Genomic DNA, 23,508 nt, shown 5'->3' on the forward strand with positions numbered 1-23,508 from the left:
AGCCAAGGCAGTCCCTGCAGATAGAGTGTTTGTACATATCGCGGTCGTGTCCTCGCTTGGCATGTTTCGGGGTGACTGGGATCCAATCGGAGCTGGCTGTATAGAACTGCACCATGCAAGGGCTCTTTTGAGGTCTGTCACTCTCTGTACAGCTGCACAGCTCCGTGCAGACTGAGCAGAGTACCTGAAGCTTTGTGGACTCCAGCATTCGGCGGGCAACGAGAGGTTAAGTGATCAAGGAAAGGAAATGGACACGCCACAGCATTTTTGAGAAGCAGCAATAATGCTCTGTTGTCTTCTGCTGACTCTGAACCAATCGAGAATCAATCAAAAGTGTTAGCAGGGGAGGAGGTAACAGGATGCCTTCCTCATCAGCAAAGCTAGGCTGGAGAGTATGTGGTTTGGTAAAGGCCAGGATGACTCTTAGCTTCTTGCTCCTGTCCAGACTGCAGTTCTCCATTAGACAGAAACCCTGAGCTGCAGACTAGGTAGTCGCCCAAGGCCTGTCTTCTGCTGGCCCAGGAAGAGGAGGAGACAATAAAGGCAAAACCTTTTACACCCTGACTTCGTGCCTTGGCTCCGTGGAACTGAGTCACATCAAGGGTTGTCAAGGAAAGTCATTTCCTCACCCCACAAAGCCCAAAGGTGGTGTCCAGGCATCCCCCCACCCACAAACACAAGCATTTAGACTTTTGGTTGTTAGTTTGCAGCGACGGGAGACCAACAGTTAGTTAAGCAAATGTAGATATTGACCCGTTCTGCTTATTAGAAAAACCAGAGTAGCTTTTTGTACAGTGGGAACCAGTAAATCCTGGAGCCTGGGCTTCCCTTATCTATGTGACCCCTCTTTGCCCTTAGTGGGCATCACTGCCACTAGGGGGGCAGGATGGCTGTGAGAAATGTAACACAGTGGCATTTGGTCTCCAGGCAGAAACTTGAAGGGTGCTGAGTGCTGCTGGATTGGGCTAGTCAATCTAGCAAAGATGTGGGAGTCACCAACCTACTTGACCCCCGCCCCCTTCCCTTAGCTGAGTACCTGGAAGGTCTCAGGAGGCAAGGAGCAACAGCCAGCAGCAGCAGGGAGCTTCATCAACTGACACCTACCCGTGGCCCCAGTGAGAGGGCCAGCAGGTGCTGGGCCAGTTTTGTTCACCATGAGACCCCAGGCTCTGTGTGAGGCAGTGCACAATGGTGCCCCGGATGGCTATGGTGAGTCCCTAGTGTGGGGCTCCTGCTCATCACCAGCAAGGGCATGTTTAGACACCTGGCAGGATGCTCTTTCTCTTTGTGCCTGCTCTGGCCACCTCTGCCTCCTGGGTCAGAGCAGTGGCATGTATGACAACTTACAGGGGCCCCTTGGAAGTGACTTATGACAAGGTGAAAGTAAAGACTCAGGCTGCTCATTACATGAGCTGATCTCTTCTGCAGAGCTTAGTAAGAAGGGGAGGAGGTGGGAACAGAGAGAGGAAGGGGTGGAGGTGGGAACAGGGAGAGGAAGGGGAGGAGGTGGGAACAGGGAGAGGAAGAGGAGGAGGTGGGAACAGAGAAGAAGGGGAGGAGATGGGAACAGTGAGAGGAAGGGGAGGTGGTGGGAACAGGGAGAGGAAGGGGAGGAGGTGGGAACAGGGAGAGGAAGGGAGGAGGTGGGAACAGGGAGAGGAAGGGGAGGCGGTGGGAACATGGCCCAGGTGCTCTGGAGGCTGGCCAGTCACCTGTGGCCTTCAGTTTCTCCTGTGTGAAGGTGTGTTCTTTGGCAGCAGTGGGAGAAACTCTACTCTTTTTGTTCTTGTTTGTTCTTTTATTTCATGTATGTGGGTGTTTTGCTTGCACATTTGTGCACTGCATGCATGCAATATCTGTGGAGGCCAGAAGGAGGGCATCAGAGCCCCTGGAGCTGGAGTTACAGATGGCTGTGAACTGCCACGTGTGTGCTGGGACTCAGACCCAGTCCTCTGGAAGAGCAGCCAGTGCTCTTAACTGCTGAGCCATCTCTCCAGACCCTAAAATTCTTTTCTTCAAAATGTCTAGATACCAAACAACAAAACAAGCCAGGCATGGTGGTGCACACCTTTAATCCCAGCACTCAAGAGGCAGAGGCAGATGGATCTCTAAGTTTGAGGCCAACCTGGTATACATAGAAAGATCCAGGACAGACAGGGCTGCTGCATAGATAGACCTTCTCAACAGCTCCCCACTCCTCCCTAAAAAAAAAAAAAAAAAAAACCTTGCTTATAGCAAGAATATCAGAAGGCAAGAGAGCTCCAGGCATGGTGGCTCTAAGTTCTGGAGTCCCAGGAATGGCTCCTAGGGTACTGAGTCTTTCTCTCTTTCCCTTTGTCTCCCTCAAAGATGCTGTGGTATCATGGTTTACTGCTGCCTTTCAGATTTTGAGTAAGGATGCTTTGGATTCTGTGTTTTTATGAGACCATAGTGATTGTTTCAAAAACAAAACAAAAAAACAAAACAAAACAAATAGACAGAAAAAGGCGGGTGGTGGTGGCACATGCCTTTAATCGGGAGGCAGAAGCAGATGGATCTCTGTGAGTTCGAGGTCAGCCTGGTCTACAAGAGCTAGTTGCAGGACAGGCTTCAAAGCTACAGAGAAACCCTGTCTTGAAAAACAACAACAACTACAAAAAAAAAAAAAACAAACAAAAAACCAGAAACTCAAAAATGTAAAATGAAGTCTGTTTACTGTACTGTTGCACCAGCCTGGAGTGGGGTTAGGTCTCAAAACCTGTCTTCAAGGGGGGTCACAGAGGGTGACCCATGGCACCAAGCCCCAGGAATCCACCTGTCTTAGAGTGTGAAGGGCACGAGGTCTGCACATGTCCAGGCTAGCTAGGAAGCAGGAAGGAGGAGGCAGAGCCTCCCTGGGTTGGTGGGACCTGGAGCCCCAAGGAACTCTGCCCTGGGGGAGAATCTAGAGTCCCTTCTGTTTTACTATGTGACTCTAGAACACCAAACTCAAGGTGTTACCAGGACCAAGTGGCTTTGAAGGCTCTGGAGAAGGGTTCTTTCCATCTTTCCCAGCTCCCAGGATTGCTTCCAGTTCTTTGGTCCCTGACTATGCAACCGTTTCCTTATAAAGGAAAACATATCCAGATGTCTCAGAGAAGATGAAAATTCTGGGTGACACTCTAGATAGGTCCTTGTCCTCACAGGGATACTTCCCTGGTGGTTGATGTCATATGAGTAAGTTGAAGGATGGCCTGGGGTTTCCTCTGCAAACCTCTGTCTGTGTGGCTCCCTGATCTGTCTGGCCAGACATGCTAAGCTCTGCTCCCTGTTTGATATGCTGCCCAGGGAAGACTGGCTTTGACTGGGCTGGAGTAGACAAGGATATAAGTGTCCCTCTGTGTCCAAATAGGGGGCTCCCCACACCTGCAAAGGGGGTTCACTGGAGCCCAAGCAGCGTTTAGGTGGCTTTGTAGTTCTGTGACTCTGGGGTTCTGAGGGAAGTTAGGATTGGGGACATGCATATCTGCATCAGTTGCTTGTAGGATCCAGCCATCCAGGAAAGTATTGGTGAATAAGTGGGAGGCAGGAGCAGTCGCCTCCAGAAGCTCCTCTGTGAGGAAGCAGGATGGGCTAGCCTGCTTGAGGCCCATAGGGAGCTGATGGATTGGGAGTGTCTTGGGATATCATGTGTTCTTTATTGTGGAGAGATGACTGAGGAGGGCTGAGTTGCAGCGGGAAGTGCCCATAACTCTGTAGATGGTCAGACCTAGAGCTGTGTCTTCAGTGTTTGTGAAATTAGGTTCTGGGCTGTAGACTCTCACCACCCCACATCCAGATCATTCTCAATTCAGTGGACCCAGCATCCATCCAAAGTCTGGATGAGGCCACCCTGGTCCAGAGTCAGCATGTGAAGGCCCATTTTTTTTTTCTCTTCCAGATGGACGAGATCAAAGGGAAGGAGCGGGTGATCTTGGCCCTGGAGAAGGAGCTTGGCGTACAGGCCGGGCAGACCCAGAGGTTGCTACTTCAGAAGGAGGCTCTGGATGAGCAGCTGGTCCAGGTCAAGGAGGCTGAGCGCCACCACAGTAGCCCGAAGCGGGAGCTCCCTCCTGGCATTGGAGACATGGCGGAGCTCATGGGTGGGCAGGTGAGGGATAGTATCTTCTGCTAGCCGTAGAGAAGACCACCCACTGCATCCTTCCTCTGCTGGCTACTGCCCTGCTCAGCTTCCCAGCCCTTCTTTGACCTTTCTTATTCTCTCACACTTCCCTCCCCTCTCCTGTTCCTCCCTGGGTCCTTCCCTCCTTTACCAATATTCAGCGTGTGTCAGGTCCAGCACTCAGCCCTGAGAAGATAATGGTGAAGAACTGATTCTCTGAGCCTGCTGGGGCTGGAGATAAAGATACGGACATCTCAGAGTTGGGTACACAGCAGGGACTTTGCCAGGAGGAGGGCCCTGGGCAGGCCAGAGAATGGCAAAGTCAGAGGCCCAAAGGCAAGCTGGGTTTTCCTAGTAGCTAGCAACACATGCCAGGGCAAGAGTGTATGGGGACATCCACCTGTCCTTTGTCAAATAAAAGGCTGAAGCAAGCCAACCTTCCTTCCTTCCTTCCTTCCTTCCTTCCTTCCTTCCTTCCTTCCTTCCTTCCTTCCTTCCTCCTTCCTTCCTTCCTTCCTTCCTTTTTCCTTCCTTTCTTCCTTCCTTCCTTCCTTCCTTTTTCCTTCCTTCCTTCCTTCCTTCCTTCCTTCCTTCCTTCCTTCCTTCGTTCCTTCCTTCCTTCCTTCCTTTTTTCTTCCTTCCTTCCTTCCTTTTTCCTTCCTTCCTTCCTTCCTTCCTTTTTTCTTCCTTCCTTTTTCCTTCCTTCCTTCCTTCCTTCGTTCCTTCCTTCCTTCCTTTTTTCTTCCTTCCTTCCTTCCTTTTTCCTTCCTTCCTTCCTTCCTTCCTTCCTTCCTTCCTTCCTTCCTTTTTTCTTCCTTCCTTTTTCCTTCCTTCCTTCCTTCCTTCCTTCCTTCCTTTTTCCTTCCTTCCTTCCTTCCTTTTTCCTTCCTTCCTTCCTTCCTTCCTTTTTTCTTCCTTCCTTTTTCCTTCCTTCCTTCCTTCCTTCGTTCCTTCCTTCCTTCCTTTTTTCTTCCTTCCTTCCTTCCTTTTTCCTTCCTTCCTTCCTTCCTTTTTTCTTCCTTCCTTCCTTTTTCCTTCCTTCCTTCCTTCCTTCCTTCCTTCCTTCCTTCCTTCCTTCCTTCCTTCCTTCCTCTGTCCCTTCTTTCCTTCCTTCCCCTTTGCCTCTTTGGATGTCATGAATGTTCTTTGCTGAATGTTGCATTAGTTGCTGATGTTTGAATGTCGAGCATGACAGGTGCTGTGGAGGAATGCACTAGCATGCTCTAGAAACCACACTGACTTGTGGCGGGTCTTTATAAGACATGCAGGGTAGGTGGGTTGCATGTGTGTGGGAGCTTCAGCTTCCCTGGGCTGGTGTTGGAACCCCACTGAGGTGTTTAAAGTCTCAGGTGGGTTGACGTGAAGTGTCCCTGGAGGATGTAGCAGGAGTGTCTGTCTGCCGCCTTGTTCAACACCCAGTCCTCTAGACAGGTCTGTCCCCATTGTGTCATCGTTGGGTCTTCAGAGCCTCCATGGAATCATTTGAGCTTCTTCAAAGTTTTTATTTTTAGGATCAACATATGGATGAGCGAGATGTGAGGCGATTTCAACTAAAAATTGCTGAACTGAATTCAGTGATTCGGAAGCTGGAAGACAGAAACACCCTGCTGGCAGATGAGCGGAATGAACTGGTAACCGTGCAAGACATATGGCGTCTGTGGACGCGAGGAAGGGGCTGGGCCAAGGGGCAGAGAGTGGATGCTGAGGGCCTCCTGATTCCTCTCTCTCTCTCTCTCTCTCTCTCTCTCTCTCTCTCTCTCTCTCTCCTCTCTCTCTCTTTGTGTGTGTGTGTGCTTGTGGTGTGTCACACTCATTGAAGAAATCTCTCTGTTTGTTGTCTGTTTAGGGATCCATCCTTAGAAAACAGTTGGGGAAGTCAATGAGAGGGCGCTGGATAGGGTGCTCACCACAGCGTTTTATAATATTAGCAACAGAAAACAACACGCACACAGGCAATCAACTCTAAAGGCTCCCACGCTGTGCAGGAACTGTGGGGACTTTCCAGATTGACACAGCACAGTCCTGAAAAGCAGATGTCACTGACAGGGGACTCTTTGCCTGTAGATTGCAGGATGAAAGTGGTTTACAGGGCAGGCTTTGTAGTGGTTTCGGATCTGGAAAGCTGTTCTTTTAGGTGGCGTGGTTATGGATAATTCTACTTTTATTCTTTATTTACTTGGCATAAAAGTTGATACATTTCTATTTTTAAAAGTGATGAACATGCATGCTGGTGGCTTAGTTGCTAGAACATTTGCCTGTCATGCAGGAATCCCATTGTGGGGTGGGGTTCCATCCCCAGCGATCCATAAACCACATGTAATTCCAACCTTTAATTCCAACACCCGAGGGGGCGGGTAGAAGGATCACAAGTTCAAGGCTGTCCTTCAGCTCATATCAAGTAGTGAGGCCAGCCTGAGCTACATGAGGCCCTGTCTTAGATCTCTCACTCTGTTTGTGTGTGGTGTGGAATGAACACAGACTTAGAGTTTAAAATAAATCTTTAGTAAAACTAGTATATGCATAAATATGCTTACTTCTGCCATAGAAACAGCTAAACCTCTTTTATTTTTAACCCCCATTCTTTCTTTCATTATATCTTCTTTCTTGTGTGTGCCACTTGTAGAGGTCAGGGGACAGCTGTGGTAGCTGGCTTACCTTTTTCACTGTGTGGGTTTGGGGATGGGTTTGGGTTTAGCATCTTTACCTGCTGAGCCATCTCACTGGCCCCAGCTAAGCTAATTTTCATGTTAATGCACAAACCTTTCAGCAAAAACCTCATGATCTTGGTGCTCATTCTGGCCTGAATTGTGAAGGAAAATGTATCTCCACAGGTTTAGCAGAAAGAAAATTAATTTCTTCCTAGTGTGCTTGGAGGCATACCTCAGATGGCGACAACCAGATGATCAGACTTCGGCTGTACACCCACGACATTTCTACTTCTTGCTTAAATATTCATAAGCTGAACAAACACTCATGACCACATGGTAGTTTACCGAGGAGGACAGCAAAACGAAGGCGCTTCCTGAACAACTTTGGAAATGAGGAGGCAGTCAGGACTCCCCACTGTTTTGACTCCTGATCTGGGCGTCTACACATTTCACTTTAATCAACAAATCCATGCCCCAAAGGATGGTGGTTTGATTCTGCCTTTGCAGAGTGAGCTCTTTCTTTCTGTCTCCTCACCCCCTGTGTGTTAATGCCCTGTCATGCTTAGACCCATCAGTGCGGTCTGCATCCCTGGTGATGGGGCGTAGGCTTTGCTGGCTTAGACTTTGTGGTGTGGCAGTGCCATAGCTTCCTGCCTGCCGACCATCCAGGCCATGCCTGGCTTACTACTGTAAATAATGCCAAGAAGCCTTATGCCTGTCTTTGCTTTTGAGAGTCTGTCGCCATCATTCCTGAAATGGGAGCAGGGGTAGATCTCCACAGGTGGCTCACGGGTCACGTGGTGCTTTTGGTACATGACACACGACATCAGAGAGTTTGACATTCACAGAAATTGAGGGTGGGTGCTCGGGTCAGCCTCTGTGCTGGATTCCTGCTTCTAGTTCTGTGACTTGACCTCAGTGACCACAGGACCACCTCTTTGCTCATGTTCTGGTATATGGCATAGTGGCCATGTCCCTTCTGGGTAGAAGGGGGGTTCAGTGAGAGAGCTGAGAGGGTCAGAGCTGGTTCAGGTTCATGGGGAGGGAGGACTTGGTGACATGGCAGCCACTTCTGTGGTGGTGATATGAGGAGATTTCAGTTGCTTCTAATTATGGTCCACTGGAAGAGCTTTGCAAAGACAGATGCTGACAGATGCGGCCAATGTTTCAATTTTATAGATGAGGGAACAGGCTAAGAACTTGACCATGGTTGTGCAGCTGGACAGTGACCCTACCATTCCACCACTGTGCTTAAGAGGAAAAGAAGAAGCCACTTTTAACTATGCAGCTCTCTGCTCTTCCTCCCTGTCTCCTCTTGTGACCTCTCACCAATCTCACTGGTCTGGCCCTCACCATGGGCCCATGACTTTTTTAGAACGTGGATCTGACCACAAAGCTTTCCTGCCTGAAAGATGTTGGGAACTGGAGTGAAGATCAGATGGCCAAGAGGGGCATAAGAGTGGTTCCCAGAGGCTGAATAAATGACAGCCTAGAAGGACACCTAACTTTTTAAGGGACTGTCTGTTTGGAGATTGTCCAAGTCCCTCCAGGCTGTCTGACTGGACCTCCTTCATGCTTAGGAGGTGGCCCAGCTCTGGCCAGGGCTGTTGTCTGCAGGATGTGGCCCTGTGATCTGCCGAAGAGTGGCCAAGAAAAACTAGGTGACTGGATTGACCACCAGGGGTTACACTCCCGAAGGGACAGTGTTGAAGCTCTGCTGGCGTAGCTTGGCCACCCGTTGGTCCGTGGGTCCGTCCAGTCCCCTGATCTGTGTCTGTACCCACTGCAGCTGAAACGCTCTCGGGAGACGGAGGTGCAGCTGAAGCCGCTGGTGGAGAAGAACAAGCGAATGAACAAGAAGAACGAGGACCTGCTGCACAGCATCCAGAGGATGGAGGAGAAACTCAAGAGCCTGACGAGGGAGAATGTGGAGATGGTGAGGCTCAGCATGGACCCCCTCGGCTTCCCGCCCCTGTCCATGGCTTCCCGCCCCTGTCCACAGCTTCCCGCCCCTGTCCATGGCTTCCCACCCCGTCCAGACTCTGTGGTCCATGATCTCCACCCACCCCTCCCCCAGGACACCTCAGCAGTGGGATCAATCCCCAGCTGGCCTTGTAGAATCAGTAGGGCAGGCTTATCCACTGGATGGATGACTGCCTGTGACTGCCGCATGCTTCATGGATTCCCCTGGGAGCAGTTACTGCTGTTGGGGCTGTATATGGAAACGGGGTTCGGGTTTTCCTCCACCAGGGATGACTGGTGTCTGTTGTCTGGGTGGTTGTAAGATGCCTTCATGTTCATTGATTAGAGTGCCCATTTCACAGCTTAGAAGACTGGGGCCTAGGTGTGCGTGTGGGCAGCCTATGGTGGGGAGTCTCCCCCGCCCCTGCTTGCCTTCTAGCTTTTAAGACTCGCTTAGCACATCCTCTGCTCCATGCCCTGCCTCTCCACCCTCTCCAGTGAGCACCGTTGACCACACCTCTGGCTTGGCCTTGGCCTGAAGCTCTGTATCTCCCATCTTGGAACCAGTTGTCTGTCACCCCTGCCCCCTGAGCCCCACAGAAGCCCTGTCCTTCACACGGTAGCACATCACAGCACTCTCTTTCCTTCCGGCTTCAGAAGGAAAAGCTGTCTGCTCAGGCCTCACTAAAGCGACACACATCCCTGAATGACCTCAGTCTGACCAGGGATGAGCAGGAGATTGAGTTCCTGAGGCTGCAGGTGCTGGAGCAACAGCATGTCATTGATGACCTCTCACTGGTATGTTGTCCCTCTTGGCCAGGATGGCACCACAGGAGGCAGAGTCAACAGTGAGCCTCGGATGGGAGTGGGCCCTGACAGCCCAGACTTAGGCATTGGGCCCCCTGTGATGCTCCAGAAAGGAGTCTCAGCTCAGCTGAGAAATGAGATCAGTGCTACCTGGGAACAGTTTCCATGGCAACCTACTTTTCAATGGGCTCCTGGCTTGCCTCGGTGAAGAGGCAGCATGGATCTGTTCTGCAGGGCCTTTGAGTTATTATTAACTTATACTTATTTTTGCGCTTAGCTGCTGCATACCGGGAGTTTGGGCCTGTGAATCTGAACTTTGTTATCAGACCTGAGTTTGAAGGAGCAGCTAAGGCTGCGGATGGACTTTGAGACTGACTCTTCAGGGCTGGTTCTGTGGAAAGGAGAAGGGAGTGAGCCTGCTGCAGAGAGGGGGATGTTCTATGCAGAAGACAGCACCTGGCAGCGCCCTCAGTGGACTTAGTTGGCGCTCAGACAGAGTGGGCTCTGCTTACTCACGAGACCTGTGTGTATATGAAGGTTCCATCCAGAGGACTTTGAAGGCTAGGAAGCCACGATCATATCCTAGAAGGATTTTATGCCTTTTTTCTGTCTTCCCCTTTCTCCCCCGTCTCCCCCACACTTCCTTTCTTCCTTCCACTAACCAATTGTATAGCTAACTATCCATCTTGGCTTCATTATCCAGATAGCATAATATAGCTAGGGATGACAAGACACATTTGCTGAAGAGACAGTGAGTTAAAAGAAAAGTGACAAGCCAGAGGCTAGGAACCATCGTGACCAGCCTGCCGGGGTCTGATGAGTGGATGCTCAGGCTCAGGCTGACTCCAGCTTTGTCCTGCTGCAGGGAAAAGGCTGTGCTGAGAGCGAGAGGCCCTGAATCAATCTGGGTACAATGCTACCGCCAGCTCTGCCACTCTTACCCCACAGGATCCCTTTCTGAAGGGGATACCCACTAAGCAATGCTGCAGGACAGCTCCTAGCCCCATGTGCACAGCAAGGAAGAAACAACTGGAGAAAACAAAGTGGTCACCCGGCCAGTTCCGGGTTGTAGGAGATTCCACCCTGGCTCTGTCCAAGTTAGGTCACAGGCCCCTCAAACTGCTGTGGACCCTGCCGAGGCCAGCAGAACTACTCCGAGGCCACGCCGCTTAGGCTTTGCAGCCTCTTGACTCAAAGAATAATCCAGGCTTGCCTATGATGGCATGGCCCATCAGGGTGCATGTTTTCTTGGGAGTTCTGCACCCAGACAAGGGCCTGAGTGAGTGTCTTGTCACCAGACTCCCAGTGGGGTGCCTAGAACGTGACCTAGCCTACACAGTAGAGGTGACTCTCTGGGTTTTAACTGTGTGGTGTGGTGGCGTGGGGGCCTGACTGCAGGTGCAGATGCATGGGTGTGCTTCCTTGCAGGAAAGAGAACGCCTGCTGCGCTCCAAGAGACATCGAGGGAAGAGCCTGAAGCCCCCCAAGGTGAGCCTGCCATCGTACATATAAGGAGCCTTTAGGATAGGCCGATCTTAGAGGAAGGGAGGGCCACAGGGTCACTCACAGACCCAGAGCAAATGCTTGCTTGTGTGACCCAGCTGTGTTGGCTGTTGAAAGAAAGGCTCTTATGGCTGTCTCAAGGCTCCATACATTACAGCACAGTAATGTGACCTAAATATGGTAATTTATTCATGGAAAACTTACTAATGGAATTCTGTGTTTGGACCTTGGGTTATATATGTTCAAAATTAAAATCATAAATACCCAGGCCTTCTGAAGGGTTTAAAGGACCCTTGGCCTTGCCTTATGCCACCTAACACCATGCTCTGGGAACTCAGCTTTGGTGATTTTTCCAGAACGGTGTTCTTTTTCTGAAATGTGTGTTTTCTCCCAGAGGCAGCCTAGGTGTCCTGGCGACATAGCACTGAAATGACTGGGGAGACTTAGAGACCCTCGAGGGAGGTTTGGAAGAAGGGCATTGTTTGTGTGTCCCTCACCCTGCCCACCTGTCTGGGATGGGTCCGCTCCTTCCTGAACTGGGACCCACTGGCTTCATCTTCTGATAGAGATGATTGTAGAGAAATACTTTCATGTAAGAAAAACCGTGAAGTCGTGATAGCGAAAGGCCAAGGACGCGCTCCCTGGTGGAGTCTGGGTGACAGTAGGGAGTAGTGGGGATGCTGCCGCTTCTGGCACAGAATACTGGTCGGCACAGTGAGCCAATGGTGCTAGGCATTCCGCTATTTCAAGGGCAGTGTAAATCCTCACCTCAGTGTGGTGGAACACACTTATAACCCCCACCCTGGAGAGGTGCAAGTGGGAAGATCTAGAATTCAAAGCTAGCCTCAGCTAGCTGGCGAGTTTGAAGCCAGACTGGGCTATATTCAGTAAACAAGGAGTCAAGGGAGGCGTAAATCCTGACATACTGTTTTCCCAGGACTATCTGAACAAAATACTACAAAATGGGCCTCTTGGAATAAAAGTTACTGTCTTATAATTCAAGAGGCCAGAAGTCTGGCCTTGAGGTGCTGACAAGGCCATGCTCCTTCCCTCTGGCAGCTGGAGGTCTCCCGTCCCCATTTCCTTCCAGCTCTAGTGATGGGGGGGGGGGTATTCCTTTATGTCAGTCCCTGCAGGTCACACTGACGTCTTCTTTAGGGAGACCAGTCATGGTGGAATCAGAACCTCCCCTGGCCTCAGTGTGCTTCCTTTCACTGACCAAGTAAATTCACACGCTGCACAGCACAGCCTGTACTTCATTGTATCTTTTGAGGGGACACACTTTAGTCATGACACCTTTGTATAAAATCCAAGACTTTTACTGTGGATGCAAATGTCAGAACTACTAGAGCATGTCAAATGTGTCTCTGAGCCCCATCTGGCCCACAGGTCGCCTGTGGTGGCACTGAAGTCAGGGTCTGAGCTCATTGGGTGCTTGGAGTCATTAGTGGCCACGCCACCATCTCATTTTCTCCCCACCGCCACCCCGTCTCTTTCAGTTACGGGAGACAGATGCAGAGCAGTGGGCTGATGAGGCTGGACTTCCAGCTCACTTGAGCTCCAGGGTCCCGCTTTCTCCAACAGGCTGAGCGAGTCAGAGCCAGGTCTCTGTGTGTTGAGCTCAGAAGTCCAGGAGGCTGGATATGGTGGAGCACACCTTTAATCCCAGCACAGTGGAGGCAGAGGGAGGTAGTTTGAGACCAGCTTGGTCTACACAGCAAGTTTCATGCTAGCTCAGCCAAAGACCCTTTCTAAAACAAAACAGAGAGACCGACAGACAGACAGGAAAGAAGGATTGGGAAGTGGTCCAGCACAGCTAGTATATATTCACAGCCGTGTTTACCGCATCCTAGAAAAGCAGGGAAAGAAAAAAGTGATGGAGCCATGTCCCCTCCCCAGGGCCAGTGTCTGTCCTATGCTCGGCTGGAACTTGACTGCATTCTCACTCAGCATCACTCTGGAAATGTCCATCAGCATCACGCATTGGCATCGTAAATATGAATGTTTATGGCCACACAGTCTGCTGAGAGTGTGGGCGGTAAACTTGTTCAGGACGTTGCGACTGAGAGCTCACTTATGCCCTCCTGTGGTTAGGAATAATACTGCAGTACCTGTTTCCGCCTCACTGCTTTCAGCCGACTCCACGGACTGCTTGCTGCACATTGCCTTTCGTAGAGCTCTTTGTCTTCCATTTCCCCTTCTGTGGGATGTTTTGCTTCTGTAGATGTCACTGAAGTAAAGTCCTTTTGCACAGAAAGTCTGGATGATTCTGGCTGCTGCCAACTCAGCGTTTGGAAGCTGGGACTAATGGGGAGAATGCGCCCCCTGCTGCTGGAATGAAGATTGTGTCGGTTCTTTTTTTTTTTTGTTTTTGTTTTTTTTTTTTTGTTTTTCGAGACAGGGTTTCTCTGTGGTTTTGGAGCCTGTCCTGGAACTAGCTCTTGTAGACCAGGCTGGTCTCGAACTCAGAGAGATCCGCCTGCCTCTGCCTCCCAAGTGCTGGGATTATACCTGTCTGTAGCGCATGGGAACCCTCTTCCACCCTGACACAGAAGTTAAAATACTCAGGGTGGGCAGCTGGGTGGTTCACTGAACAAGCTTGGCACTAAAAACTCCATAACTCGAGGTTCCCCAGAAATTCGTTGCTGAGGTCTGACTATTTCAAGCCTACATAGGCTGTTGAAGCCTTGATCCCAGACTCTAATTCTGAAATTTAAAATGTTTTCAGTATCAACTCTGAACATTTAGATTCTGGATTTCGGATTAGGGATACTTAACTGATAAAGTCTATAAAAATTTCTGCCAGTCAGAAAAGCTCAGACTTGTGTCCCCAAGCATCTCAGGAATGCCGGCTGGACCTGTGCTGGAATGCTGGGAATTAAAGAATCGGAATCTCCCGCTGGCCCCCAAATCGAGAGAGAAGTTCACAGTGCACCAGCAGTGAGTCACCTGTGTATAGCAGGCACAGTGGGTTGTGTCCCCTGTCCTGTTTCCCTGTCTAGCACAGAGCAGGCGCCTCCAGAGTGCCTGACTGACTAAGGGCACTGCCTTTTCTGAGAAGATGTATTTGTAGGACATGGCCTACCTCAGAGAAGCAGGGCTGTGAGGGTACGTCAGTGAGAACACTGAAAGGCTGGGTTTGGAAAACCTGTGTGGATCTTCTTTTTCTCTTCTCTCTTCTCTTCTCTTCTCTTCTCTTCTCTTCTCTTCTCTCCTCTCCTCTCCTCTCCTCTCCTCTCCTCTCCTCTCCTCTCCTCTTCTCTCTTTTGTTTTTTTTTTTTTTTTAAAAGATAGGTCTTTTATCGCCCAGGTTGACCTTGACCTCTTGACATAGCTGAGGATCCTTCTGCCCCTACCTCCTGCGTGCTGGTTACAGGTTTGCTTCACCAAGCCCAGTTTTATGCAGTGTTGGGGACTGAATCCAGGCCACTGTGCATGCTAGGACACTTTAGCAACCCATCTGCATCCTTAGGCCATGGTAGGTGTTTTCTTGCTCACTGTTTCCTGGGCCTCCAGCATCTCTTTGTCTCTAGATTCAGTGGAGGCTTCTTGCATGCCAGGCTCCCACTTTTCATCTCAGACACATGCAGGCCAGGTGGCAAGGTGATGGGGTCACTGGGCCTGAGTGTGATTTTCACTCTACCACCTCCCAGGCTGCCCTTCTGGCCTGGTGCATCCCTGTCGCCTCCCACAGGCTGAAGCACTGGTGGTTTCTTTGTCCCTGTAAACGGCTCCTTTTCACTCTGTACCTTGTGTATCCAGGCTCCTTTGCCAGGTTCTCCAGCCTCATAGACCATTTGAATGAATTCACTGAAAGTTATTTAATTTTCTAGAAGCCTCACAGCTCCGTCCCTGCTCTTGACCCCTGACACCCATACCCTAGGGAATTCCCATGGACTCTGAGCTGACCCCTGTATTAGTTACTCTGGTTACCATGGAGACCAGGTATCTGCCAGAAACAACGTAAGAGAGGAAAGGCGTGTGGGCTCATGGCCTCTGAAGGCACTATCCAGTGAGCCGGAGCATCACAGTTAAAGGAGCATGTGCTACAAGCTGCTCACACACTGGGCAGGAAGCAGAGAAAAGACATACAGGAAGGGGCCAGGGCACCTACAGTTCGCAGAGACACCCCTTAGTGATCCACTTCCTCCAGCCAGTCCCCACCTCCAAGTTACTACCTTCTCCTGACCTCACAGCCTGGGGCCGTTGGTGGCTGTAATCTGCTAGTCTCTGGAGCTGTACTTGGCTGATCTCCTGGGTGTTCCTCAGTCCGTTCAGGTGGACATTAAGATTGTCCTTCACACCCTAGGAAGGAGAGCCCCTGTACAGCACGGCACACCCTGATGTGCAGGTGATGGACACAGGGCAGAGTCCCAGTGGTGGCCTCCATATATGAATGGCCTCCACAGTCCTAAGGGCATCATCCTGGTCCACCAGAATCCTCTTTCCCCATGGGATTCCTGCTGGAGCAACACTGTACCAATTCTCTGTGCCTTCTGCTAACTTGGTGCAGGCTAACGTTAGTCCCTGGTGGGAGATGCAGGGCAGGGTTGGGAAGACCCTTGGTGGTTCACTGTCCTGAAGTCTAGGTGCCTTTCTTTGCAGTGGTCCAGCAGTAGGGAGGCCTCCTGGGGTGGTGAGCTGGGCTGCAGGCCGTCAGTCACAGCTGCTCCATAGGCATGCGACTTGAACCCTAGCAGAGCTCTGAGAATGTGGGTGAAAGTGGAATTGGGGATCATGGATGTTGCTGAGAAATGGAATCCTGGAGCATTGAGGAGACAGCCCCAGCGCAGGTTCTAAGGCCTGAGACAAGGGAGTTAAACTTCCAGAACCCTCTTCCTGGTTCTCAAAATGAAATCACATTCAGGAAATCATGATGGAGCTCCCGGTTCTGTGCCTGATCATAGTAGATGATCAAGAAACGATAGGTAGAGCCTGCTCCCCTCTCTGCCTTGGAACCTTAGCCTTGCTGCATGTTCTTCTTTGCCTATGTTGCTGTAATAATTACCGGGACTGGGAAGAAGGGACCTATTTCAGTTTATAGATTACAGTTCATTATCAGGGCAGTCAGGGCAGAAACTCAGGGCAGGAATCTGAGCAGAGACTGAAGCAGGGACCATGGAGGACTGCTGATTACTGGCTCGCTCTCTGGCTCAGCTAGCTTTCTTTTGCAGTTCAGGACCTGTTTGAGAACGGCAGAGTCCACAGCACCAGTCAACAAGACAGGCCCTCAGAGACATGGCTACAGGCCAGTCCTATCAAGGCAGCGCTTCAATCGGGGATCCCTCCGATGACTTTAGGCTGTGTCAAGGTTGAGAGCTGAAACTACCTGGCTTATCGTTGTTGGCCTGCTAAATCCAGATGCTCAGGCCCTTCTAATCCACAGTCCAGCCTTTGGGCCAGTGTCAGTCTCCTGTGGTGTTATCCACACTGAAAGACTGTGAAGTCTGCTTGGCCATGCCCAGTCTGAGTCCCCTCCTCTCTAGGGATCCCTCCTTACTGTTGACAGTAATGAGTCCGCTCACAGCACCCCTAGTCATCCAAACCTAAGCCAGGGCCTAGAGGCTAAATCTGCTGCTTGTGGAAGGCAGGGCCAGAGGGTTGGCGGGCATCTCAGGAGCAGGCGCTGCTATCGTGTGATTTCCTGCCTAGGGCATCCCACTGTTTTTTGGTGTGGTTTTTGCTGCTTCTCAGCAACTAAAGGTCCTTTTATCCCCATGGTTGTTTGCAGCTGAACCCGCTCCTAGGTAGTCCTTCCCGGCTGTTGCCCCAGGAGCTTGTGTGGCTTCGTTGTGTCCTGTGTGTCTGGTGACTCACAGCTGCCAGTGTGGCACCCCACCAGCCCGGAGGTTCAGAGCAGTGACTACACGAAGCTGTCATACATTTTATGCCCAGCGTGTCTGAAGGGCTGGTCCTTGGCCCTCGTGTTGGAGAGATGAGGGGCCACTTCTCCTGTCATAGTAGCACTTCTGTAAGGGCTGCATGCCTTTATCCAGCCCTGGACCTCTGTCTAGGCCAGGGACCGATGACTCCCCTGTAACTTAGGAGTCACAGCTTCCCCTTGACTCTCTGTAGTGGTTTGTGGCAGGCCGTGTAAGCGCTAAGGCAAATAAGCCCTGAGTGACACACTTCAGAGACAACAGTGGGCTGAGTGTGCCCAGGACACCGATGGGTGGTGACGATTAGCTGGAAGATGTCCCAGACAGGCGAGGGAGGAGGCACCCAGTTCTTTGTGACTTTGGCACAGAGCAGCAGGCTCTCATCATGGTACCGTTGCTACTGCTGTGCCCGGGGACTTGACAGTTATCCAGGGACCCGAAACTGTTGACAACAGCTATGGGCATAATGGAGGCTGGGTCCTAGGAGGGAAGTTCCCAGAGGACATGCTGGTTTAGAAGCTGTGCTCTATGATGAATACCTGGGGCTGGCCTGGAAACGGGCTCTTCTCCATTGATAGCTCTGTCACCAGCACCTGGGAGCCGATCCAAGGGAGCATCGCTGTTACCAAGGGGACACCCTTGGGGCATCCCTGTCCTCCAGCTTCTGCTGCTGACAGTATTCAGGAAGTTGTGAGGAGTGCCTCTTCCTGGGGTTAGAGAGAAGCTGGGAATGGCCTGTTCAGCCAGCACTGGCTAGCAGTGCCTGCACCATCCCCAACATGGAGTATATCCTGTTTGTGCTTTATTTCTCCTTCTTCCTCTGCCTATGTGCCCTCGTGTGCCTCTACTTCTCTGGCTGCCAGGAGATGACCTATAGGCATGAAGGTATGCAGCTCGCTGGAGTGGGGAGGGTCTTGGCAGCTCCTGGCTGCCATTGGAAGATCCTGTATCTCTCAGGTGATTCTGACTGGATGCTGGGAAGGTAAAGAAAGGAGTTGATGAGTTGCTGGGTCTAGTGGAGGAGAGAGAGAGAAAGAGAGAGAGAGAGAAAGAGAGAGAGAGAGAAAGAGAGAGAGAGAGAGGATTTCCTTCTATCTGCCAAGCATGAGCTTGTGTGTGTGTGTGTGTGTGTGTGTGTGTGGAGAAGAAACATTCGATCTGCAGGCATTTTGGTGAAAATGACATTACACACACACACACACACACACACACACACACACACACACACCTCATAGTAGCTCAATGAGCATGGCCTCCAACTTAACCACGTATCTGAGAATGACCTTGAATTTCTGACCCTCCAGTCTCTACCTCCATCACATGCTATGTGTCCAGTGACTCATAGCTGCCAGCACCCCACAGCCATGCACCCCCCACCATGCTGGATAATCACTCTACCAACCAAAAGACACCCCCAGCCCCAAAACTACATTCTAAATTTTGGATTGGTTTATAGAAATGCAGTCGGCTAGACTGATCTGCATTGTGAGAAGGGTAAGCTAGAGGGGCAAGCCCCTCACGGCACTTGGCATCTGTGAATTCTGGGAACTCTCCTGTCCAAGAGTTGCAGGGGGTACATACCCAGGGAGCTTAGAATCGAGGAGCACAGGCCACTTGGTAGCATGCAGGAAGCAATGTTTCCTGGTGGCTCTCCCCCAGCCTCTGGAAGCAAGTGTGGGCCGCCTCCTGCCAGGAACAAGTTTTGCAATTTTCAAGGAGATAGCCACTATGTTCACTTTAAACACCAAGCTGGTTTTTCTGTTTTGTCTTGGGTGGGTGAAGCTGTACCAGGAGGGGTGGCTGTACCGGCTTCTCTGTCATCTCATTGCTTAGACAAAGGAGATCTTCCAGGCATGGGACAGCCTGTGGGCACACCTCTGTAATCTCACCTTGTGGGAGGTGGAGGCAGGAGGATGGAGTTCAAGGTCAGCCTACACAACGTGAGACGTTATTTAAAAAGGAAAATAAGACAACAAGGAGTTTGTAAAGGAGACAAACTGACCCACCCATGTGTCCCGACCCACTCACGTGTCCTGACCCACTCACGTGTCCTGACCCACCCACGTGTCCTGACCCACCCACATGTCCTGAGAACCTGACAGGCGCCGGAACTCAGCTGGCTCAGGGCTGCTGGGGAAATGCACGACTGTACATAGTTAAGGATTTATTGCCACTGTGCAGGGTTTCACTGGGACTCTTGGTTTGGGCTGGCTTCCACCCTGTAAGTAGCTCCCAGCTTCCCTTGGTGCAGCACGGCTCTCTGTGGGGCTGGTCTGCTGTGAGGCTCCATCTGGGCCCAACCCTGGGCTGCTGAGTTGGGAACATCAGCAGTGAAAACCTTGTGATTAGGCTCTGTCGTTGATACTTAATTAGCGGTCTCCCTAGCCTTCCGAAGCAGGTTAGCCTAGGTAACGGAGCAGGACTGTTAGCCCCAGACACATCCAGAATGCTAACAAACCCCGTGCCCTGATCTTGGGAAGTATGTTGTTTTAGAATCTCCCTGGGGCCCACTTGGTAGGGGGAGGAGCAGAGACCTCACTCCATCAGCCACCAGTTAGCACAGCCAGCTCACAACTCTGTCCCTAGAGGCCAGGCAATTAGCAGTGTTTATGAAAAATAGGGTTGGCCAGGCAGCAGCTCAGACAGCAGGGGTGGGTGTGGAGCTTGGGGCAGAGGTGAGCTGTGGGTGTAGACCCCATTGCTCCCTGAAGTTTCTAATACCTGCGGGTCTGGGGCTTCCTTTCTGAGGGCAGGGGAGGATTCTGGAGGCCACTTGGACTAGATGAAACCTAGCCTGGTTCCACTGCCCTACCTTCCAGCTCACCTGGGCACGAAGGCAGGGGAATACCCAGTAGATTCTGGCCGTGTGAACTTTCAAAGAGGTCACACACAAACCCCAAATCACTTGATGAACGTTCTGGTGGAGAGAGCTGGTTGGTGCCTTCTAAAAAACTTCTGTAGAAACCTCAACTGTGTAAGGTGGCCAAGAAATACCTCTCTGCCCCTTCTCTGCAACGTGAAAGGGACTTCCTCGTGGTGCTGTCACTAGTGACCCAAACCTCCATGTTCTGTATCTGCACATGTGTGACTGCAAACGCACATTGGCATCAACCTGTAGAGCAGGAGATGCCCTTGGGGTGCGAGGTGCACCGTTCCTCCTCTGTGGGTGGGGAGAGGTGTGGAACTCGACGAGTTTCTGGGAGCCCAGAGCTGACCACTGCAGTGAGGCTGCTGTTCTCTCATGGGCATAGGAAGCCCTCTGTGAAGGCGAGGAAGTCTCTCAAAGAGGGTGGTTTAGGAAGAGAATAAAGAGCAGTGTACCTAGAGCCAGGAGCAGGTTTGCACATGGAGACTGATGGTTGATGGTGGTAGTCTCCTGCAGCTAGCACTCCCCTGACTGCTACCCCACCTGGTTTTAACCATGCATCTCTAGGTTCAGCCTTGTCTGGCTCACAGAATCTGTTCAACCAGCAATTACTGAATGAATGAATGAGTGAATGAGTGAGTGAACAAATGAGTAAAGCCCCACGTCCTGTACAGTTTGGAGTGAGAGAGGTGTGGCCAGAGCCTCGGGTCATTGGCACATAGGACATTCAAACTGTGAAGTCTGAGGTTATGAGTTCGGGGCTCTTCCACTATTCTTTCTGATTGTGTCAGTGTTCTGAGTGTGCTGTCCTCAAAAGGTAAGAAAAGTTGCTCTTAGGCAGGCCTGGGAAGGACGTGGGCCATGCAGCTGGTTCTCCAGCTCAGCCCTGGGGTCTTCGTTCTGCTCTCCTGATCACGTGCCCCTTTCCTGGCATCCCATGTCACAGCTCCCTTTGGAGCTAGACATCCTACTCAGCTCTTAGACTGCTTCCTGGTGCTGGCGCCACAGAGTGGGTGAGGTCTCCTTTTGTGCCGGAAGTGTGGCAGCTCATCTCTTGCCGGGAGGGACCTAGGGCTCAGAGAACCCTGTGTTTAAGGCCAACCCAGGAGTTGCATAGCCCTTTCTACCTGTGGCACCTCCTACCACCTTGCCATTGCTACACTATCCACATTTTCAGCTGCTCTAGCAACTTGTTCTGTCCTCTGCAGCTATAGATGGGCTCTGAGCCCCTCTGCCCTGGGCTGGCATGGATAGGCAGCTGTTCTCTCCTGCTCCTGACGTCATGCTTGGGTCTCTTACAGAAGCATGTTGTGGAGACATTTTTTGGATTTGACGAGGAGTCCGTGGACTCAGAAACACTTTCCGAGACGTCCTACAACACTGACAGGACGGACCGGACCCCGGCCACGCCTGAGGAGGACTTAGATGAGGTAAGCAAACGGCAGCATGCTGGGGACCTCCCACCTTCGTGTTGGCCAGGGCTGCTTCCTCTCTGGGGTCCGAGCCCCAGAGCAGGGAAAGCTGGTCTTTGTTGCCTTGAGGGGAACCAATGAGCACCTTCCCCAGAGCCGATCCCCTTTGAGACTTCAGACTGCTAAGGACACACCCAGATCCTGACCCTGCGCTCATCATTGCAGATAAAATTACACGTGGCTTATTTCTTACTGCTGTCCCCACATAGGTGACAGAAGTGGTCACACTGGGTGACTTTCATAAATTCTAGGTGTTATTTAGTACAGACTTTCCCCTGGTGCTGCAGCCCACAGCAGGCTCCTCTGCCTGTCCTCACTGTACCTCTCAGTGGCTGTCTCCTGAGCCCTGGTGTAAAAGGTATGCACTGGCTTCAGGATGATGCCATCTGGTTGTAGCAAATGCTGACGGAGCTTTCTGGTGTCACATGTGCCCTGCTGGGAAGGCTCCCTGCGCTTCCAGGATGAGTCTAGGCATTACGTCCTGTGTCTCCTTGTCCTAGCTCTTTGGGTAGCAGCCTTTTACAGACCCATGGTTGGGTCCATTCAAACTCCTGTTGGCCGTTCCCTTGGAGTTCCCTCTTAAATGATATCAGGACCCTCAGGAAGATGCACCTTCATCCAGTCATCCCACTGGCCTCAAATTCAGTGGCTTATGGCTGGAGGGGCCTACCCATGTTGGAAACACCATGAGTGCCAGGTCCTGTCTGAGTGTCTGGCCAAGGTTTTGCTCCAACATTATGTCTGTTTTTTACAAGCAGTTATGCTATCTGCAATAGCGACTTGCTACATCAGTCACCCTGCCCCATCCTCTCACGACCGCATGCAGGTGTCTGTCTCCAGAACAGAGACTCTCAGAAAAGACTTGTGGCCAGAGGAGCTCCCTTCTCAGGGTGAACCTTCACTGTGGAGTCAGCCTGGCTCCCAGGAGGCCTGCAAGTGCTTGGGGCCAAGGGCTGAAGGTGGAGAAGACCTTTTCTCCCAGTAGCCTTCACTCCAAGTCCTGATTCCTTCCTGGCATGACCAGCTCACTGGGCATTTGTAGACACCGGGGAGAGATGTGAGCACTTGCTGCTATCTTGACTCTGTCTCTTGAAGTCACCTAAGTCATGAGTTGACTGTTTTTGTTGTTGTTGTTTGGTTAAGACCACAACCAGAGAAGAGGCTGACCTGAGGTTCTGCCAGCTGACCAGGGAGTACCAGGCCCTGCAGAGGGCTTATGCCCTGCTTCAGGAGCAAGTGGGGGGGACGCTGGATGCTGAGAGGGAGGCCCGGGTAAGTGTGTCCCTTTGTTGATGGAAGGGCATAGAGACTGGGAACAGGAGGGAACCTGGGATCCTGTAGCTCTCACTCCTCAGCTGCTGAGAACACTTACAGCATTGAAGGGTTGGGGGCAGACAGAGGACTAAACAGTGAGGGGCTTGTTGCTAAGTCTGCTGCTCTCAACTCGAGCTGCTGAGAGAACTGATTCTTTCAAGTTCTCCTCTGACCCCCACATATGCAGACACGCACAATAAATTAAAATAGGATGGGGTTTTAGGGAGTGATGAAATTATAGACTCAGCCAGTCTTTCAGGCTTCAGTCCTTTCCATCTCCCTGCAGATCCAAGGTCTCTCCTTTCCTCCTGTCTCCCCAAGGAACACTTTCAGGGGTTCCTGAGGTGCCTCAGGCTCAGGCACCACAGGTGACCTCAGTTCATACTATACATCCATGGTGCTGAGCTGAATTTTTCTGGAAACTTCCTCCCACTGACCCTTCTCCCACCTTGGCGTCACACAAGACGTCCCTCTGGGAGTACTGGAGACACCAGAGAGCACCAGTTGGGGCCAGTGCTGTGCCTTGCTCCCCATGAGTCAGGATAAATCAGTTCCATTTCCTGAAGAAGAAAGCTGAGCCTCAGGAAGGCAGCGAGATGACCGAAGATGCCCAGATGGTTCCCAACAGAACTGAGAGCAGGGACCATGCCACTGTGGCTCAGAATGCTCTGGAAACAGCCTTTGGGAGCCCCACACAGGGAGGGCTTGGGTAGCTGAATGCATATATGATAGTATGGCTTGCAGGTCTCAGGAAGATGGCAGGTGTAGGCAGGAGGCACCATCTCCAGAGAGAGCTTGGCACTCAGGACTTGAGGTGGTAGCAGATTCGGGTGGGGGGAGGGGAGCATGCAGGAATCAAGATTCCTGAGGGGATGTGGCCACTTCTGCCACAATGAAAGATCCGTCTTTTGGGGTCACAGCAGGTGAACTTCTAGGC

The 23,508-nt window shown here is 51.4% G+C and overlaps 2 protein-coding genes across 5 annotated transcripts in view; both read left to right on the top strand.

Annotated features, from left to right (window-relative positions):
- The window catches only part of Jakmip1 (janus kinase and microtubule interacting protein 1), a 124,110-nt gene that overhangs the window by 75,080 nt on the left and 25,522 nt on the right, over positions 1–23,508 (top strand). For all 4 annotated transcript variants that reach the window (XM_057771102.1, XM_057771103.1, XM_057771101.1 and 1 more), the window contains exons 4-10: positions 3,899–4,108; positions 5,632–5,751; positions 8,558–8,704; positions 9,388–9,528; positions 10,966–11,025; positions 21,087–21,215; positions 22,401–22,529. In XM_057771102.1, coding sequence (XP_057627085.1) covers positions 3,899–4,108; positions 5,632–5,751; positions 8,558–8,704; positions 9,388–9,528; positions 10,966–11,025; positions 21,087–21,215; positions 22,401–22,529 — 936 coding nt within the window. The remainder of the gene's footprint in view (positions 1–3,898; positions 4,109–5,631; positions 5,752–8,557; positions 8,705–9,387; positions 9,529–10,965; positions 11,026–21,086; positions 21,216–22,400; positions 22,530–23,508) is intronic.
- LOC130875398 (uncharacterized) lies at positions 17,244–18,041 on the top strand. The gene has a single exon (XM_057771105.1). It carries the CDS (start codon positions 17,699–17,701, stop codon positions 17,903–17,905), a length of 207 nt encoding a protein of 68 aa, XP_057627088.1. The 5' UTR covers positions 17,244–17,698; the 3' UTR covers positions 17,906–18,041.

This window comes from Chionomys nivalis, chromosome 6, assembly GCF_950005125.1.
Source record: "Chionomys nivalis chromosome 6, mChiNiv1.1, whole genome shotgun sequence".
Taxonomy (NCBI): Eukaryota; Metazoa; Chordata; class Mammalia; order Rodentia; family Cricetidae; genus Chionomys; species Chionomys nivalis.

Bases quoted from the DNA above. Each gene is read 5' to 3' on its own strand.
- LOC130875398 (XM_057771105.1), top strand. From the start codon at position 17,699: ATGGAGTATATCCTGTTTGTGCTTTATTTCTCCTTCTTCCTCTGCCTA.